This window comes from Lissotriton vulgaris, chromosome 4_1, assembly GCF_964263255.1.
Source record: "Lissotriton vulgaris chromosome 4_1, aLisVul1.2, whole genome shotgun sequence".
Lineage (NCBI taxonomy): Eukaryota > Metazoa > Chordata > Amphibia > Caudata > Salamandridae > Lissotriton > Lissotriton vulgaris.
In genome coordinates, this window is record NC_141691.1 from 650,152,116 (window position 1) to 650,173,538 (window position 21,423).

At 42.9% G+C, this 21,423-nt stretch overlaps 1 protein-coding gene across 2 annotated transcripts in view; it reads right to left on the minus strand.

Moving 5' to 3' along the window:
• Window positions 1–21,423, minus strand: part of ADCY1 (adenylate cyclase 1) — a 1,293,742-nt gene that overhangs the window by 133,878 nt on the left and 1,138,441 nt on the right. For both annotated transcript variants that reach the window (XM_086966836.1, XM_086966835.1), the window contains 2 exons: window positions 21,125–21,381; window positions 15,810–15,936 (listed from right to left, as the gene is read on the minus strand). In XM_086966836.1, the coding sequence (XP_086822962.1) occupies window positions 15,810–15,936; window positions 21,125–21,381 (384 nt within the window). The remainder of the gene's footprint in view (window positions 1–15,809; window positions 15,937–21,124; window positions 21,382–21,423) is intronic.

Below are 21,423 nucleotides of genomic sequence, written 5' to 3' on the forward strand. Positions count from 1 at the left end.
TAGAAACTATTAAAGCCAGCGATTGTTTTGTGCGCATGAAATTGCCCACATCAGTAGCAGAAGGGGTTGCCTATCATCATTTACCCCTGACATATGGTATCTTATGTAGTACATTAGCTAGTCTATTTTACAAAACTGAAAAGTTACAGTATTATTATTCTAATTTAGATGTTGTTTTTTCGGAGGTTCCTTTACGTAGAAAAATGAACCCTGTCCTTAGTACTAGAGATTCAACACAGTTTATGGGTGAATATTTTCTAACAATGAACGCAATAGATATAGCTGAAGCACATAAAGATAACCTGACATGCAAGTTACATGAAGAAGAGAAGGTATTTTTGAATTTAGTTGAGAAAGGAAGACAGGATTTCCATAGAAAAGCCACTGGACCGAAACGTAAAATTCCCAAATGGGCTGAAAGTAATGAATTTACTGCAACTGGCAAGACTCATGCTGCTATGTTACTGGATTTTGAAAAGAAAGGGAAAATCAGTCTCCATAGATAAAAAAAAGATTATCATAATATGTTCATTGGTTCCAGTGAATCGCTTATCGACAGACACTGCTGTAGGATTTTTGTTGATCAATACCGAATTAGTTGTGGTAAGATCAATAGTTTTACAAAATCGACTTGCTCTTGATATATTATTGGCAAAAGAGGGCGGAGTCTGTATAATGTTGAAAACGCAAGATTGTTGCACGTACATTCCTGATAAAAGTGTTGAAATTGGAAAGTATGCGAAAAATATTACACATTTGGAGGAAGAATTGAAACCACTGGAGGTTGATAGTGCATGGAAGAGACTAACTAATGGTCTCTCTTCAGTAGGTAGTTAGGGGCATATTATCAAGCAGTGCTTTAAAAATTATCGCCGTTTTAGCGGTAGAAAACTGCTGAAGCGGCGATAATGGGCTTGATAACATGGCCTTGTGAATTCCAATAGAAACCCATGTTCTGGTGTGAACATGGGCTTTTATTGGAATTCTCCAGGGCATAATATCAAGCCCCTTATCGCCGCTTTAGCTGCATTTTTCTGCCACTAAAACGGCAATAATTTTAACACCCTGCTTGATAAAATGCGCCTTGGTTTTAATACGTAGGAAAAAGTATTGTAGGTAAAATACTGCTGCCAATAATGGGAATAGCCCTATTATTTTAGTAATAATGATTTGGCTTAAATGCTGCCCAAACAGAAAGATGTATGCAGTAAACAGGAAAGGAAAGAATAGGATTTTTCCTGAAATTGAGCTCGAAGAAATGGAAGGGGATTTATATAAGAAAATGAAAGGTTTCCAAAACAATAAAGAGAGAAGACGTTCTAGAGTAATTGAAGAGATAGAATTGGGGAAATGTTAAATTTGGCATCTAGTTCTGTAATTAGTGATGGTATAGAATACCATCAAGGAGGGGATTGGTGGAGCAATGTTTCATACATAAAGAAACTTGCTTGAACTCTCAAAATTACATGTTACTTATTAATCAACATGTTTTGTATTACTAATAATTGCACCACACAACATTTACAGTATCTAGGGGAAGCTCGCCTATGTTCTTTTACTAACAGTAACCCTAGTGCCTTAAAATGGCAGCCGAAAATGTGGTAACTCTTCTGCGCATGCGCCTGCCACATCTACGTGGTGTGACGTATTTCGCTTTTGGTGGGAAATCTTTGCAGCTTCGCATTAGTATTAAAAATGGCCACTTAATGTCTCACACATTTATGCACCTGCTGCTGCTTGAACTAAACGTTGTTCGTTCTGCTTAACTATTAATGCTATAGTTAAAATAAAGTGATGGGAATAGAGTAGAAATAAGTGGTATACCGTGCATTCATTTATTCTCGTATTCTAATGTGTCTTTCTTCGACTTTATCATTAGCTCGCATTTGGGCCTGAAGAGTAACATGTAACGCCATTTTGAAAACTCCACCGCGCATCAAGTGTCCTCGAGCAGTGGTATTGAGCTAACGCGAAAAACAGTCTTGCCTGCGATGCTCCTGGAACCTGACCCCGCGAACATCCAAGAGGAAGAGACTATAATATTTTGTTATACTTTGTATATCATATTGCTACAATAATGCTGGGTGGAATAAAATCATGGGAAAGTAAATTATGGGCGGGAACATTGATCCACGTTATTGAATGGAAATGATCCCATACTGGTATGGTGTGATAACCTCTCCTTGCCTTTCTGACCAATCAAATCAAGGGAATACACGTATTCGCAACATTGGGGGTGGTACATTGCTCTGGAAAATGGTATAACTAAGGTAGGCTAGCTAGTTAGATTGTCCGACTTGTCACAGACCTGTCACTGACCCAACATATGCTGGAGGAGATCGAGAGCAGAGGTGCTAGTTTAGCACTCTGTCAAAAGAATCTGGAATTACTGAGGGAGAAGAATCGATGACCCAGTTGGGGTCCGAGTGAGAGGGGTGCGATGTTGAGGTTGCACTTAGTTGAGGTCCTGTCCTGATCTGCACCTGTCCTGTCCTGATCTGCACCTGTCCGGTCCTGATTTGCACCTGTCCGGTCCTGATTTGCACCTGTCCTGTCCTGATCCGCACCTTTTCTGTCCTATTGGCACCAGATTTGTCGGGAGCCCTGTTTCTTTGTCCCAGCCCATGGCCGGGGTTGGTCTTCACACCATTCTAGGTAAATATAATCTGTGTGTTATGTCATTGTACTGTTTCCCTTTCTCACCCTTCCCAGGTATCAATCTCTAAAAGAAATTTTGCGATAGTCCTACAAATTATTTCTGCACTTGTATGGACTCTGACATTTAAAACTTTGCATAGATAAAGTGTTTAAAACTTTCCCGAGTCTGTGGTTATTTTATGAAGGTAAATGTTAATCACTATCTATTATGCTAACTCCCTTTGATCCCTTAGAACTTAATGCACAGATGACAAGGATTGGTAAATCAAAGGTGTAAATCAAAAGTCCTAAAGAGAAATACAATCCTGATAGGCAGTATACGGTTAAGCAGGATTACCTGTTCAAGGTGTGAATGTTTATGGGCCCAGGTGAGTATCATAAAACTGAGCTGGTAATCCCGCGCCCCATCAGTAGTATTGACAATTTCATACAGAACCGAACTTGGAGTATGGTCTTAATGGCTTGATGGAGGGAATCTGGTTTGAAAGTTTGACATTAAGTTTAAAAAGCATAGAGTTAGAAACTAATTGATAACTTTGTGTTGTTCACAATTTGCATGAGTGCACCCCTGGCTTTAAATTCTAACAGCATACAAAAGACAGTGATCTCAAGCGTTACCGATTCTCTCCCCAATTAACAAGTAGAATTGAACTGTTGTGTCAAAGGTTGGGACCAAAATGAAATCTCAGGACAATGAGCATGTCAAGAGATGAACACCTGAACTACACAGACCATTATTTCACCATGATGACAAGACCAGGGACCTGAAGTGGTAGCCATGTTCTTTAAATGTGTGGGCGATTCGCCTTGAGGTCTGGAGTGCTAGGCTATGCTAGGCATTTATAAAGCGCATGGCTACCCAAAGGGTTTCCCATCGCTAAAGTGATATCCCACCCCTAGTAAGCATAATAGGAAATCTTCAAAAGATTTGGGGTTTGAGAAGCTTCCTTACTCTGGTTTCTTCATTGGTAAGTGGTAACGATGGATTCAGGGAATTCCAAAGTTTGGCCGCAAAGAAGGCAAAAGATCATCCCCAACTTTTATTTTTTCATAATTATAGGAACCAAGAAGAGCTTCTGATCTGCAGAAATCAGAGGTCTTTTGCGGATGTAGGGAATTAGTAGCTTCTGAATCAAGGGAGGGCTTTTGTTGTACATTATTTTATGGGCCAGACAGAGGGACTTGAATGTAATGCTTTTGCATACAGGTAACCAATGAAGGGTTACAAAGGAGGAAGAAACCAAATAGTATTTTGAAATCTTCAACAGTGTGTGCACTATGGTGTTCTGGGTTAACTGTAGACACTTGACCACATACTGAGGACATACTAAATAGACTGAATTACCGAAGTCAAGTCATGACAGGATGAGAACTTGAACTACGGTCCTTCGCGTGGCAGGGGTAAGCCAACTAAATAAAATGAGCTGGGGTACGCAGTATGCCAAAACATGACACTGTGAGGTTCCTAATTTGGACCTCCATGGTAAGCTGACTGTTTATCCAAAAGCCCAAACTTTTAATTTTGGTTTTCAAAGAGGGACTTGCTCCAAGATAGTTGTTCCAATGGAGTTCTGACCAAAGGGTAGCAGCATTTCCTACTGCCAGAACCAATGGTTTGCTCAATTGAGTTTCAAATTGCTACTTGACATCCAGTGAGTAACATTCTTTAGATAGGCATTTATTTTGGAGGAAAGTAAGCCTGTGTCAAATGTTAAGGAAATGACAATTTGAATGCCATCAGCATATGATACTAAGGAAAAACCGTGCTCCATTCTTATGTCTGCCAGGGGCTGCACATAGACATTAAACAGAGAGGGACTGTGAGGATTCCTAAGGATGCGCATGTCCCAATGTTAAGGAATCAGAGCAAAAAGTTTCCTCACTTACTTGGAAGCTTCTACAACACAGCCATTGTTGTGCTATTTCCTGCTTAAACACCTGTTTGGGTAGGATGTAGGAGTCCCTGATCTTCCAAAAAGTAGAGATCTTTTTTTAACAAACTTTTCTGCACATTCTCTAATACATGGAGGAAATGAGATTGGCCTCGAACTTTCGGGTAGTAAGGGATCCAAAGTGGTTTTTGTGGGAGTGGCTTCAACATAACATGTTTCCAAAGAGTGATTAAGTATTTTAGCATGGTGGGAATTTATACCTTTAAAAAGAATATTGGGAGGTGCTTCTTCTAAGGGTGACCCTGATTTGATTGTAGTAAGAAGACTTGTGAAGTCCTCTATGATGATTTCAGTGAAGGATAAAAGATTTACATTCATCTGTGTTTGGGAGGTTGAAGCAGCATTAGTGATTAAGGGACCAGCCTTAGGCATGGAAGCACAGATGTTATTAACTTTCTCTTGAGAGCTGCTTGCAAACATTTTCCATCTGTCTTCAGAGGCAAGCAGACCTACTTGGGGAGTAGGTAACTTCATGAAAGTATCAAACATGTTGAAAATTAATTGTGTTGAATTAGCCGTGTTTTCAATCTTTGCACTTATAAAGGAGACCGATGCCTTCCTTATTTCATAGTGATATTTTTTTACAGTCTGCTTATATTCTTTTACCCATAAGTATCATAGTATTTCTTTCAACCTCTTTCTTTTTACATTCCTTTTTCAGGATTAGAAGTTCTTCTGAGAACCATGGGGCAGGTTCTTGTCTGTGATGGCTTTTCTGTAATCTCATAGGAATTAATTGATCTAATGAATTTTCAATCCTGTTTTTAAATGTGGAGTACATGTCAATATTTCTCCTTCTATAACAAGGAATGAGCAGGATATGGTGGATTCCCAGTTTGCATCATACAGTTTTGCACAGCTTCTAAATGGCCTGGATTGCAGGGTGCGAGTACGTTTGACTCCTTCTCTTTTTTGCCGGAAAGGAATCTAACAGGGGTAGGACCAGCACTGTGGAAGCAGAGGTTTTAGTTTGAGCTCAATATGTTTGAGAATATTGGATCTAATATGTGCCCTTTTTTGTGTGTAGGCAACATCAGTCTATGGATGAGCTGAAGGGCCTCAAGGTCCTGAATAAGGTTATTTACAGAGGCGCACTGAAATGACTGGGTTGTTCACACATGAGTAGAGCTACACTGCCTAGGAGTATGATGAGAGGGTCACTGTTCTCCAAGATATTATCAACCACAAATTGATGGGTGAGTATATGTTTTCACAACACAACGATACTTCCCGGAAGAAGATATAAAGTGACTCTCCACATCTCACCAAGTCTAAGCAAAAAAAAAAATGTTGATCAAATCTGGCCCATATTCAAAGGCAATCACTAGCTTCTGTTAGAAGCATAGATCAAATTAAAAGTTGAATTCATTACCTTTAAAGCACTTCACACAGGCAGATCAAGCTACATTTCTAATCTCTTGACATTTTCAGGTGGTATCAGAAAATTCAGAAGCAAAGTCTCCCTCCTACTAGAATTTATGAAATTCAAATCATCGTGCTGCTTCTATGTTTTGCAACTTCTTAATCTACCAGTTAAGATTAGCACCCTATATACTTGCCTTCAGGAAGCACTTTAGGCGTTCCTATGTAAAAACGACATACTACCCAAAACTTTCCAATAATACCCCCTCCCCTTCACTCAATAGATGCATTAACCATCCTCCAGTTGTTTTCTTCACTGTGCTAGTATTTATTCCCTCCGCTCAAATCTGAAACCCCCTACATCTGGTTCTTGATTATTGTTTCTATTAAATGTATGATTACTTGAATGCATAATATGACTTGTAATGTCTAATTGTTGTTACAATGAAAACCGTTCTAATAACACTTGGTGATACTGTGCTATAGAAAAATACAGTAACCAAATAAATAAATAAATGTAGGATCAGGGCAGCGAACAATAAGGTCTTCAACTCCTTGGCTCAGTTAGATCATCAGGGGCCATATTACAGATAATGCCCAGGAATACAATGGGCCTTTGTGCTCGTTTTTTGTGCCTCTGTGTTTCTAGGGTAATACAGAAGGGGGCACAGTTGTTGTGTGGTCCCTTATGTAATACTGACAGAACTGATACATATTTAACACCAGTGCTACCCTGAAAAGTTGTTTCCTCATTTGCATGAGGTCATGACCTTATGCAAATGAGGGAATACTTTTGCCTCTGCACCATTTTACCAATGCTGGTGCAGAGGCAAACACGCCTTTAGGAGACACACTGACGGTGTACCACAAAAAGTGGCACACTGTCAGTGTGCCCCTGATGGCAGCCCTCTTGATGAGTGAAAGGGAGTCTCAAGGATCCCCGCTACACCCCCCTGCAGGCTGGTGCAGTCACTTACTGCACCCGCCTGCAAGGGATCTAAACACCTCTTTAACACGTTGCTGCCTGCACAGAGAAACAAGTAGCAGCTTTGAAGCAGCTGCTCCGTATTTCACTGAATGCTTATCTCTTAGAGCAGTGCAAGTTTGCAGCTGCCCTCAAGGCAGTACGTTCATCATAATCAGGAACACTGTTCCTGTTTGTTCCCGACGCACCTGTTTAAATATGTGCCATGTCACATGGTGCAATCAACGGTAGTGCGCCCTATCAGTGAAACGCTCGGGTGGGTGGCCAATTAAAGGTGTGGTGATAGGAGTAAGTAACTCCTTGACATGGGCTGCTTATAGAAGAACAACTTCATTGATTTGGAGAAGGTGCATGCACTTCTAACTCACACAGCCTTCTTAAGGGCAACCACTAATGAGGAAACTGCTAGAAAACGCAACCTCAAAAAGTCAAGAACATGCATCACTCCTAAAGCAATCCAACGGTGCAAAGGTGCCCACTCCAGACAAAGATGAGTTGAGCATCCCACAAGTGGCCAGGTGATGAAGTCTAGGTCCCTCTTAAACAGGGGTACTCATAGTGCGGCCCGTGGGCCGCCAGCAGCCCGGCAATCCGTCCCTGGGACCTTGCAGACAATTTATCCGTGTTAAAAAAAATAAAAATAAAGACGTGTCAGCAAACACTGCACGCTGTGACTCTGAGACACTCTGCTACCCTGTAGGGGCCCGAGCATTCCAGTGATAGTCAGAGTGGAGCTTCAGAGGCACTAAGAGGTGAAATACAAAAGCCTCATGAACATCCAAATGGGCTTTTAAAGACCTGTGAAGTGCTCGGGTGCGGCTGTGTGTGTGCCAGGAACCTGTCTCAGCCTGGGCACACACAGGCAGGCTGAGATGAAGAGGGTGACAGAGAAAGGTAAAGGGAGGGAAGGGAGGGAGACTGACGGAGAGCGAGGGAGGGAGTGAAAGGGAGGGAGACCGAGGGAGGGAGGGAAAGGCAGGCAGACACAGTCAGAGGGAGAGCGAGGGAGGGAGACAGGGAGGGAGTGAAAGGGAGGGGGAGGGAGAGCGAAGGAGGGAAAGGGAGTGAGAGCGAGGGAGGGAGGGAAAAGGAGGCAGACAGAGGGTGAGCAAGGGAGGGAGGGGGAGGGAGAGCGAGGAGGGACAGGGAGGGAGAGGGAGAGCGAGGGAGGGAGGGAAAGGGAGGCAGACAGAGCGAGGGAGGGAAAGGGAGGGAGAGCGAGGGAGAGCGAGGGAGGGATGGAAAGAGAGACAGACAGAGGGAGAGCGAGGGAGGGAGGGAAAGAAGTGAAGGAAAGGGAGGCAGACACAGACAGAGGGAGAGCGAGGGAGGGAGGGAAAGGGAGGCTGACAGAGGGAGAGTGAGGGAGGGAGGGAAAGGAGGGAGTAAAAGGGAGGCAGGCAGATGGAGAGGGAGGGAGGGAGGGAAGGAAAGGAGGGAGGGAAAGGAAGGCAGACAGAGGGAGAGGGAGGGAGGGAAGGAAAGGAGGGAGGGAAAGGGAGGCAGACAGAGGGAGAGCGAGGGAGGGAGGGAAAGGGAGGCAGACACAGACAGAGGGAGAAAGAGTGAGGGAGGGAAAAGGAGGCAGACACAAACAGAGGAAGAGCGAGGGAGGGAGGGAAAGGAAGGGAGCGGGAGGTGGAGCAAGGGAGGGAGGGAAAGGAGGGGGGAAAGGGAGGCAGACAGAGGGAGAGCGAGGGGGGAAGGAAAGGGAGGCAGAGAGAAGGAGACAGAGAAAGGGAGACAGACAGAGGGAGACAAAGAAAGGGAGAGGGAGGGAGACAGAGGGAGACAGACAGAGGGAGACAAAGAGAGGGAGAGGGAGGGAAACAGAGGGAGACAGACAGAGGGAGACAAAGAGAGGGAGAGGGAGAGGGAGGGAGATAACAAAAGGGAGAGGGAGGGAGACAAAGAGAGGGAGAGGGAGGGAGACAGAGCAAGGGAGAGGGAGGGAGACAGAGGGTGACAGACAGAGGGAGGGGGAGGGAGGGAGGAGGGTGACAGACAGATGTAGGGAGGAGGGTGACAGACAGAGTGAGGAGGGTGACAGACAGAAGGAGGGAGGTAGGAGGAAGGTGACAGACAGAGAGAGGGAGGAGGGAGGGAGGAGGGTGACAGACAGAGGTAGGGATGAGGGAAGGGGAGGGAGGGCGACAGAGGGAGGAGGGCGACAGAGTGAGGAGGGCGACAGAGTGAGGAGGGTGACAGAGTGAGGAGGGTGACAGAGTGAAGGAGACTGAGTGAGGGAGAGGGAAGGAGAGAGAGGGAGACAGAAAGGGAGAGGGGAGGAGATGGAGGGAGACAGAGAGAGAGAGGGAGACAGAGAGAGAGAGAGAGGGAATGAGACAGTCAGAGTGAGTGAGACGGAGGGAGTCAGGGAGAGAGACATGGAGAGAGAGGGATAGAAAGGGAATGCGAGGGAGTGAGACAGTCTGAGTGAGACAGAGGGAGAAATAGGAAGAGATGGAGGGAGAGAGGGAGGGAGAGAGGGAGCGGGAGGGAGAGAGGGAGAGAGAGGTTGAGAGAGGGAGAGAGAGAGAGAAAGAGAGAGAGAGAGATGTGTGTATGCCCGGTCTGATGGCTCAATGGACGAAGGCGTCCGCTGCAGGGACCTGTGTTCAACCTCATGGTCACAGTTTTTTTTGTTGCTCTAGCCCCGCCCCTTCCCTCCCCCACTGACCCAGCCCCTACCGGTGCGGCCCTTGGACACAAACCACACTGTGAAGTTGGCCCCCGAGAGAGGGTTTGTGAGTATCCATGCTCTTAAAGAAGTAGGAATAATTTTTTATGACCCAGGTATTGATTTGGAAAAAACACAAAGCAAATTAAAATTAAGCATTGAAAGCAGCAAGACATGCAAAGAAACATGGATGTCCTGAAATGAATTCAATGACTTTTAATGCACTTTGTTACCTTCTCCTCAGGGAATGAGGGAAACACTGGATGCTTGCATGTATAAATAGTTGCCCGTCTTCTTTCATATTCTTAGTGGAGTTTGTATCACCAAATAGAGGGCAGCTTACTTATCTGTAGTCTTCATGACTCTGAATCTGATGTGCCCTTCCTGCTTGCAATACTTACTCCTCGAGTGGCGGCGTTGCCTCCACGGAACAGCGCTCCATCTCATTGTTGTGTGCACGCCCTACTCCCACATCCTAAGATAAGTAGATAGTAATTACTCCTCACTCTGTTCCTGTCAGCAGGCCCACCCATATTGTTCCTAGATATTTCACGCATCTTCAAGGAGCTAGTTACTACTAACGGAGGAGCAGGCCAGCAGAACTGAATTAATTACTATACGGGCTTTCAGAAGAGATAATCAATGTTTTTATTTTTAAAAAAAATCATTGCGGTACATTAACCCCTCCCATGCTCGTGACGGAACCGTTCCGTCACGAGCATCGGGTGGGCTGTGCTGGTGACGGAACGGTTCCATCACCGCCCACTCGCCGCGCCTGCGCACTGCGAATTCCGTGCCTGCGCTGACGTTCTAAAGAGCGGGCGGGCCGTGACGGAACTGTTCCGTCACAAGCACAGCTCACCCGCGGGCAGTGACAGAGCGGTTCCGTCACGAGCACGGGAGCGCCGCGCGGCCCCGCCTCCCCCTTAGCGCTGCGGCAGAATAGCCGCCGCAGCGAAGGGGTTAAAAAAAATCTATGTTTATCGCTCAAGTAGATTCTTCATTACTTCTGCAATGATGCCCAGGTGATCTCTACAGCTGCTTCCCAAGCTAACACGATATAACTCTTATAAACAGTTGCACACCTTTTAATTAGGGAGGTGCTACGGCACGCATTGTTGTAAGTTAACACGTTTAGTCTTGTCACTGCAGGGACATGCCAAACTTAATATTTGTCCTGTCTCTTTTTGACAAACTAGCTACTCAAGTCTAAGGGTTCTAATACACATACGGAGCTAATGCTAAATGCAGGCTTTACGGCATGTCACACTTTGTATACATTGACATTTGCTGCTGTAGTTTTTAGGCTACAGTTATTCATGGATGCAGTGACAAATCTGAAGCAATGCTTTTAACCCCTTCCATGCTCATGATGGAACCACTTCGTCACGAGCCACGGATGCGCTGTGCTGGTGACGGAGTGGTTATGTCACGCCGCGGCTGCCCCGCCCACGCTGCAGTAATTCTGCGCCTGCGCCGCAGTTCTACTGAGCGGGCAGGGCTGTGATGGTACCACTCCGTTACAAGCACAGCTCACCCGTGGCTCGTGACGGAGTGGTTCTATCACGAGCATGGTGGTGCCCCCCCCCCCCCCCAGCGCCGCGGCGGAATTACCGTCACGGCCAAGAGTTTAAACTCACTCTGGGCTTATTGATATGGTAGCGGTCGAACCTTCCCCTGCCAGGATAAAGGTGCATTTTAATCCATCACCCTGGTGGAGGTCCTGACTGTCAAATGTATAAATGTCTGTTGGGCCGGCAAACATTTATTGCATTGACAGGAACTGCTCTCAAGGTGGTTCCTATCAATCCAATAAGCTTGCTTCATCAAACATGACAGGGTTGTATGGCAAAGTTACATTTTATTTTATTTTCAGAAACAAAAACCTAACTCATGATTTTGTTTTTAAAAAAACAAACAAATCGAATGAATTGAAGGGGGCTTTAGGAAATTTTGACTGACTTTTACCATCATTTTTTTCTGGCCAGTGACAGTCAGTGAAAACTGACCTGTATTTCCACCATCTAAATTAAGTGGGAGGAAATACAGGTCTACTTCTGACATCCCTTACTGCAGCCTGTCGGAGGGGTCTGACCATGGTTGAGATGGATTGGTCTCCACCGTGATGACATCTAAGATTCGCCCGCTTTTAAATCTGTGGAGAAAACCATTATGTTGGTGGGAAGGGTACTCGATTGCAATAGAGTACCCTTTTTGCCAACAAATAAATAAAACATTTATTCATTCTCATTTGGGTTGTGTAAACATAAAAGGTAACTCACATGCCACATTTGACTTTTATTTCACTGGTAGGCTTCCTGCATCATATTAGCGTGTTCTCATTCAAAATAAAAGTGAGGTTTGACATACTTTAGCAACTTGTGTGCTCAAGACGCCTCCCGGCCATCATGAGTCACGGTAGTCATGTGCTCATGATGGCCAGGAGCCGTCCGAACGTTGCCGCTACGCACACACGCGGTTAAGTCCCCGTCTGTGTGGGAGAATTAATCAGTGGGTGGAGTTCGGATGTCTGCCGGCCGTCATGACCACATGCCTACTGTAACTCATGACGGCCGGGAGCCGTCCTCAGTATGGCAGCCCCACGCCACGCCACGCCCAGCCAAGCCCCCTCTCGCACCGTGGGGGAATTTGCCCCTCAGTGAAGGGGTTAAAGAGGTTTGGGAGCCACAGCACAACCAATGGGTGTATGCATTGTAGTATCCTAGTGCTTAATCCTAAGCAAGATAAGGGGTGCACTTAAAAGGATGAGCCTTGCTGAAACTCCAAAACTTGTAGTGAAGTGGCTAGTTTGCATCTCTGGGCTCCGGTGATATCGCACCAGGTAAACTATTGATTGCTACCCATTTGTGTGTTGAAAGCTACCCTTCCTCTACTAGATGAAATATGAGAGTTGCCATTCAAGTTCTCACCCTGATAGCACTGTTACGCTAATGCTTTCATGATAAAACACATATGACAGTTCTATGCATGTAGCATGGAAACCCCAGCACCTTACTTCTTACCATGTAAATGGATCATGGCTGCAGTAAAATAAACCCTACTTATACATAGTGCTTAATTGGAGCCGGTGGTTTCCGGTACTTGGCACTGGCCCATTATAGTGAACACCTACTCTTATGACATTCTGACATGTTGTTGTGGTGCTCATCTAATTTAGAGATGAGCACAACAGCGGTTATTTATAAATACAATAACTTAGAAATAACTAATACCTGCCTCCCCAGACATTCTTTTAGCTTTGGGAACCTGGAATAATTTGGACTGTCCCACATTTTCTTTAGTCAAAAGTTCAATCTTTCTGTACATCCTTTCCATAAGGATCTGTGACACGTTATCTAAATGCTTATTTTTGCCCACCTCTGTTGAATTTATGTGCAAAAAAAAAACGTTATTTGGGACCATTATTCTCTCACCTGTAACATATTAAACTGCTGTTTCACGGCGTTTGTCATACACTGTGGTGTGTTCTCTCAATGGCCAGAAGATGGCAGTATATCTCAAATTATTATACAAGCTGCATCTCGAGCGAAGCATTCCAACATTGAATTATGAATGATGAATAATGAAGTTCAATCAAAGTAAAATACAGCTCTAAAGAATACATGAAATAGCTGCTGCTATTATATGCTGCTGTTATACATTAATATTCCAATTAGATGGTCACACCATACAATCCCTGATGGAGATGGACATTTTTATTTGCTCAACCTTGTTTCATCATAATATTGTTTTGTCATCATTCTACATAAAATGCCATGATCTTATTTAAGTGTTATTCCAGTACTCATCAAGCATGTATCTTTCATGTGTTTAGAAGACAGTACACTTTACCTGTTAAATTCCTCATGCTTGCCGTATCATGCAACTTTTGTGTGTTTCTTCTTTGTCATAAAACTACGACAATCTTTTAAATCAGTATGGGATATGGGATATGGGAACAGATATTCTCAATGTAATGGGACGTGGTCAGTGAGTGCGGGGGCAGGTTCAAAGACGTGACTCAAAAGAACAAAATATTCTGTAACGGTTTTGAGGACCATTCACAATAAGGAAAGTCGTTTTTTCATCTACTATAACTAAGAAGAGAAAAGGGGCTGCTAACCGAGAGTGTGTGATTGTACCTCATGTGCACTGTTGAAATGCAAGTGGCTATCGGCCACATGCATCAACCTATTTAGGAAGTGCAAACGGTGCGAATCGGTAAATTCGGCCGTTTGTGATTCCTAAATAGGTTTTTGGGATGCATCAAACATTTTTGGAAAATTGCTATTTTTAGCGAATTCCAAAAATGCGATTGCTTTTAAGGAATCGCAAATTTGCGATTCCTTAAAAGCAATGCATGATTACTTTTAAAATTGCGAATTCGCAATTAGGGGGTGCAAATTACCATGAGGGTGAACCTCGTGGTAATTTGCGAAAATGTATTAAAATGCTCAAATTTGCATTTTAAAACACTATCATGTTACAGACACACATGTCCTTAGGACATGTGTGTGTGAAACATGCACTTCAAAATACATTTCAGGGGTGCAGGGGGGGTCCTTTGGACCCCCCCCCCTGCACCCATGGAATGCCTTAACATTTTGCGAATCACTTATTGAAATTCGCAAAATGTCAATGCCTTCCCATTGATTCCTATGGGCCTTTTGGCCCATAGGAATCAATGGGAATTGCGAAATCGCAAATTAGAATTCGCACAATATTTGCGATTCGGTAAAAATTGCGATTTTTACCAAATCGCAAATATTATGCGATTTAAATCATGCATCCCAATTTTCGATTCCTTATTTCGATTCCCTAAAAATCGCAAATAAGGAATCGCAAAACTGGACTTTGATGCATGTGGCCGTATGTTTTAAATCTTAGTCGCAAATCTTCTCGAGACCACACCTGGAAAACTGACTGGCACAGCATAACAGCCACATGCTTGGAAAGGTTTGTAAATAGTAGAAATAATAAGTATGCATACTTGATTACGAGTATCTCAGTGTGGGCATATTTCCGAATATTTTGTTGAATCGATCCCCAAGTGTATTTAGCAGTTTATCTTCCTAGGGGTGAGCAGAATGTTTCATTTTGCTTGCAGAATTTGGTGGCTCCGTGTTACTCTTGTAACATGGTGTTCCGGCTGAATTCTGCAAATCGCTGTGTGGAGGGAATTTTTCCCTGTGAGGCTCCATCATTTTGAGCCCAAGCAAGATTTGGTGCCCCCTAGCGCCATTTTCAAATGCGTGCGGTCACTGTCAGAGGGCTGCTTCTCGAGTAGCTATGGTGCAGCTCGAGTGGGGTTTCTACTTGAGCGGCAGCAATGTCCCCACAAATAGCTGCATTCTCTTCCGCGCTGCATGGTGCTGTTCACGCCGATTTTTCAGTGCTGCTTGCGCTACTGGTGCTAAATTTCAGCATGAGCCGCACAACGCGGTATATTTTCCATATGTTGGGGGAAATATGCAGTATCTCGCAGACACTTTATGTAACCCTGCGGAATACTACAGAGTGAAACTCTGCGAGTTCCGTCTACCCTCAGTCTAACCCAAATAAATGCAGCTTTTCTCTCATTCAAAAATATTTATGTAATGCAATATTGCTTCAGAACCAATGGTTTTGTGCTGTTACCATGGACATTTGTGAAACATACTTACCATGCAATAGGTCTGATTTCTAACTCCAAATTTGGTCCCTTTTGTGGCAAATCAGTATTCGTTTCTATGATATTTGTTTAAAAAAACTAAAATTCCATATTACACAGACTATGAGTAGATGTGACGTACTCCTGAAGTGCTCTTGGTTTACTCCTCAATAACAGAAGTTAGTGATTAGTAATGTTGGCTCACTCCTGACTTATTTCTTAATTACAGGAGTAAGACAAGAGTAGCACAAGATAAATTCAGGAGTAAGCCAGAGTTACTACACGACCAGGTCCCAGCTATCTATATGGGAACGAGGCCCAAAATATTTGAACATGATCATACATCTAAATCCTTTCCATACCAATGCAACATTGAAACTAAAATATAGATTATTTGATTCAATTTTTCTTTTGAAAAAATTGTTCCATCGAAGCATACTAATGCCATTAATGGTAAAGCAAAAGTAACCTGTGCAATGGCTTAATTCTAAACTTAGCAATTAAGTCAGAATTGTGACTTGCCTGCATGGCCCAGAGGTAGTCCAGACGTAGCTTCAAATCCACTTGCCTGGAATGTAGTGCCAATGCGCAAGAAAACAGTAAAATGGCCAGGATGGGTTCATAGCCTCGCATATAAAATGAGCCTCCCCTTGGAAAAAACAGATTTATAATTTAGCGAAATACTAGAGTTAACAGGTAATTATGCTAACACAATGTTTAAATTAGCTTCACAATTAGAAACAATATTGATTGTTAATATCAACTACACCACCCTTCGAGTACATACTAAGGCTAGGTCTAAATCTAGATTAAGCCATCTTAATTTGCGAAATTTGGAGAATTTCGTACTACACTTGTTACGCAAAATTCCCAAAATGATGCCATTATGCCACATTGCTTAATTATGCAACTATTCTCACCAAAACACTGGAGAGGAGGGAACTACATGAACACCCATAACAAGAGTGGATGCAGATTGCGGAAATTGTGTTTTCCATGTTTTTGTTTTAGCGTAAAATAATTATGCTATAAATTATAGCGCTAAATGACGGATTTACATTTCATATAACTACCTGAATTTTCAAGTAACTTTCTAGAAACTTCATGTAATTATGCCTAGTGTTCAGGCAGCTACAGATCAAACATCTGATCAGTGGAGAAGCCTTGTGTGGAAATTTCTAAGTAGTTTCTGTGTGGAGGAATACATCACATTTTCTCGAGAGTTTCACTTTTTGGTAACCCTGGACGAAGCACTACGCTACGCTCGCGGAGTTTGCGAAGTTTGCGCAACTTCGCACTACGCGAGCTGCACGTAGCACAGTGCGAACACGCGTAGTGCAGCGTAGCGTAGTGCAGCGATCATTTTTTGCTTGTTCGCGGTCCTGAACGTCATGTTAGCGACCGCGAGCAAGCAAAATGACATCCCGGCGAGATTTTCAACGCGGGGTGGTAAGATTTCTCATTGTGAGTGGTTGCGCATGCTCGCGACCGCTCTCAATGAGAAACTACCAGTTCACGTTGAGAAAGATGCAGCTCGAGTAATAATCTACTCGAGCAGCAGAAAACTACAGCTCGCACTGTGCAAGATGCCGTTTTCAATGATTGCACAGTGCCGGATGCTTGTCCGCACTGTGCAATCATTGAAAACGCATCTTGCACAGTGCGAACATGCAGCTCACGTAGTGCTACATGAAGTTCGCGTAGTGCGAAGTGCACTTCGCATAGCTTCGCGTAGCGCTACTTCGCGAACTACGCCCACCCTTACTTTTTGGCCCTTTCGGATGGGTGCTACATTTTTATAATAAATAACGTGTGGTTGTGATCCCCATATTGTTTAGTTCAAAATATAGACTAAATAATGATATCACATGGGAAATCTAATGGCATAAACCTGAATATTTCCAAATGTCGTAATCGACTATATTATTTTTTACACCTACATGTAGAGATTGTACTACTGTGAACAAGACCAATGAAACATTTCCTTTCTGCTTTGCATTTTTAGATACCCTTATCAAGGGGCATGAGCAACAATTCCTCCTCTTTGCTCATGACAATAAAAAGAGAGTGAGTTGTGAATATGGACAGAATTGTGTCAATACAATCTCATTAATAGAGTGATATTCTAAAATATGTTTTATAAATTTGATATGACTGTGACTTGGACGGGCGTTCTTTTTGTAACTTTTTCGCATGAACATAATATGTCATTAGGTGAGAGTGACATGAGAATGGCTAGTAAAGTTTTACAAATAATAGAGACTTTTCACAAATAATAAAGAGTGCAACAGTTTTTGTCTTAAATGTCAGATTTAAGTGAGGGCCAGCAAAGTAGGGGTTTAATATATGAATTGTTTACCTTTGGGATTTTGAATCATAAAATATAGAACTGAGATATACCTAAGCATTAAGATTTGGAATAAGTCTGCTTGAGAGTGGAATGAAATTACTCAACAGGAGAAATTTGATGAAAGGGGAATTAAATTACTCAACAGGAGGAATTTGTATAAAATGGGAAGCTAATTTGGGAGGTAATGAAGGATTAAAGCACAAATCTCATATATAATACATTGACATAAGATCTATACTGTGGGAGCATGGACATGAGGAACAAACATGAATGTATAGACATAGACCGTCAGATATTGCAAAGTGACTTTTAAAATTTTTCTCTAGCTTTTGAAGAACGTAATTGTTGTTTTTGTATGTATTTTGGGGCAGATTTCCAAGCCCCTTGCGCCTCTTTTATGCTGCCGTTGCTTCACTTTTGTGACACAGTGGCGGCGCAAAGCCAGCGCCATGCTGCAGGGTATTTACAACGTGATGCATTTGGGAGATGCATCACGTTGTAAAGCCCTGCGCCACATGCTCCGGCGCAGGAATGCCTCCTAAAAGTGGCTGAGTGAAATCTACAAGATTTCACTCAGCCACTTTTAAGGCCATGCTGCGTCAAAACCCTGCGCCTGCTTGAAGCAGGCGTAAGGATTGACGCAGCATTTTAAGGATAAGGCACCCCGAGTCTTGATGGAGCTGCGTCGCGCTTGCGATGCAACTCCTGCAATTCGCCGCCTTTACGCAAGCAAATGCGTCACGCATCTGTCAATTTTTGCCCTTGGTGTGCCGCATTGTAAATGCGGAGCATCCACGGTGGCGGAGCCGTGACGCACAATAACTGGCGCATCCCTCCTGATACGCAGGGATGCGCAAGTTATTGTAAATCTCCCCCACAGTGTTTACCAGCCCTGAAAGAGTGACCGTTGTTGCAAAACATGTTGGCTCTTTGATTGTCAATAATTGTTTTTATGAAGTTATGAAAATCAAAATACATTTTTATGGACATTCATGAATAAAAAAAATAACTGTATTAATTATCAGTATTACGAAGTTTCCACCTTTAGGAGAATCAATTATTAACTGATTTACTTTAACTGTTATAACTGAGCTCGGCAGGTTACCAGAACATCTGAAAGGATAAGCAATAATCCTGCTTACCTGTTTAGTGTTTGTTTCTTAACCAAAATCAGCAGGTTAATTACACAAAACATGTATTTGGTGTAACATGTTTCATACACGTTTAATTTCGACTCAGTGGAGTCCGATTTTATCAGGTGCAATAAATAGCCCAACAAATACTCTGCCAATCATACATGAGGTCTACAGTGTACTATTAGGCCCACATTACACATTTGTCGGAATAGATTGTGGCATTTACTATACATAGTAAAAATAATTACCTCAGAATGAGGTATTTAGCACATGTGGTACACTACTCCAGAATGAGGTATTTGGTACTTGTAGTACATTACTCCAGAATGAGGTATTCAGCACATGTGGTAAATAACTAAATTTCTGACTTATCAATAGGATAACGAGACATGACATTCAGAATCAGTTTTCATGCCATTTCCTACATGTTTTGTCTATTTTTCCATGTCTCTTTTCGCTAATACACGTCAGCAGTTTTGATCTTTCGCAATTTATCAGTGCAAAACTGAAGGATGTGACAATTACCACACTACAGATAATTCTCATTCACGTGCAAACTCATTTTTGAATAGGAACTTAGCCCATAACCTGTAATAGAAGTCGTTTAAGTCCTGATTATGGGCGGAGTGCTTTTGATCGCTACCATTCCAAAACAATACCCTAGGGTTTCGAATTTAATCGGTGGGATAAAGAGCACCTATTGTGCATTTTGCACTTCAAACTACAACAGGTTGCCTGATAGAGTATTGATGCTAAAAATATTGTGTATAAAGAATATCTTGTCAAAATTATCGAGGAACAAAATTTTGAGAAGCTAAGTTCAAATAGGCAAGCATACATTTATTATTCTTAACTTTACATAGTTGTAGATAGGAAGTTGTAGATAGGAAGGAGTTTCTATCAAAAAGGTGATTTTCAGTTGTCTATTTCTTTGGTGCCGGTTAATAAATCTTCATGAAATGTTTCAAAAGAATTTTTCAGCTACTTCAGTTGGAGCCTGGAAAGTTTTGGGGCGATTCATTTAGCAGGGGCTGAGAAAAAAGGGGGTGGGGGGACGTGTCAAAAAATTTGCGTTTCCCATGTTAATTCCCATAGGTCCTTGAACAAGCCCACCGTCCAAACCGCTAGACGGAATTACACCAAATTTGTCAGGAAGCTAGATGTTGGTACGCAGATCATGCTTTTTGTGATTTGGTGTTCATCTGTTCAGTAGTTTGACAAATATTAACCTGAACACAAATTTGTTTATCTAGTGAAGAGGATCCTTCACAAATCCAACAGTCCTCATGCTGTAATATGATTGGCTGCCAACACTTCTACCAGGAACGGCTGGTATTTAACATCTCCCTACGCGTTTCGAAGCAACATGCTTCTTCTTCATGGGGCAAAGTTCAACGAAAGATGGAAACACTGCAACCATGTATTTCCATTTTGTATGTACTCTCCAGTGGGGCATACTGGTAGCTGTAGTTCATTTCTTCCCCCTTGGTGGGGTCCGTGCATTTGTCAACATTTTATCTGGCGTTCCATCCGGGTGGTGCATCCTCCGCGGCCGAGGATGCCGTGCGACATATTAACCAAAGGTGCCTCCAATCTTAAGGATGCGACTCCATACGAGAGTACATTTTTAAAATGGTTGCAGTGTTTCCGTCATTCGTTGAACTTTGCCCCATGAAGAAGAAGCATGCTGCTTCGAAACGCGTTGGGGAGATGTTAAATACCAGCCGTGATGCGCAGTTGTCTGAATTACTGGTTACTGGTTGAGAAACACGTATGGTTTAAGGATCTACGTACAGAACACAAAGCTCTTTAAACTTTAAGTCCAGTCGATATTAAAGCCATGTTTAAAAGGTGTATGCCCCTTAGAAGCCTCCGTTTAGCACATCGAACTCTAGAGAGTATGCCCAGAACTCAGAGGAAGAAATGGGGAGGCAGAGCCTTCTCAGTTGCAGCAGCAAGGCTCTGGAATGCTCTTGCCCTCTGTCTCCCATCCTTGGAAATGTATCTCCCTTTCCGGAATACACCAAAAACCTGGTTGTTTAACGTATAATAGGCACTATATTCTCTGGATCCTATTAGACTTCTGCATTTTGTTCTACACTACAGTGCTTTGAAGCCAAGGGGCCTTTGTGTGTTTTACAAATATACATCAAATCAAATGAAATTTCTGACCAAACTCAACTGAATTGCTTATAATGGCCCTTAGACAGACACCGTTGTTTGTGACACTTGCATGAACAGTAGCAAAAATAATGTAGAACATGTTCCTCATTATCAATATGTTTACTGATTCAAAAACGTTAACATTTATTTCATGCATTTAAGATGTTTTTTATGTTTTTGAAACTTACCCCACTGCTTTCCTATACCCGCTCAGTTCTAAAATAGCTATATACAAAATGGATACAAAAAGTAGAAGTATCATTTTTGGCAATGAAGATATGCGTAAAAATATCGCCAGGCTTAAAGTCCCCACCACACAGGCAAGGAAAGCATAGTGTGCTGTATCACACGGCAGTTCATTCATTGTTTCATTTACTCCATTAGGAGCAAGGATGACAATGGAATTGCTGGAATTGGAAATCCATATCCAAGGCATGCATCCAACCTAGAAGAAAAAGACAAACAAATGCATTTAGAAAATATCTCA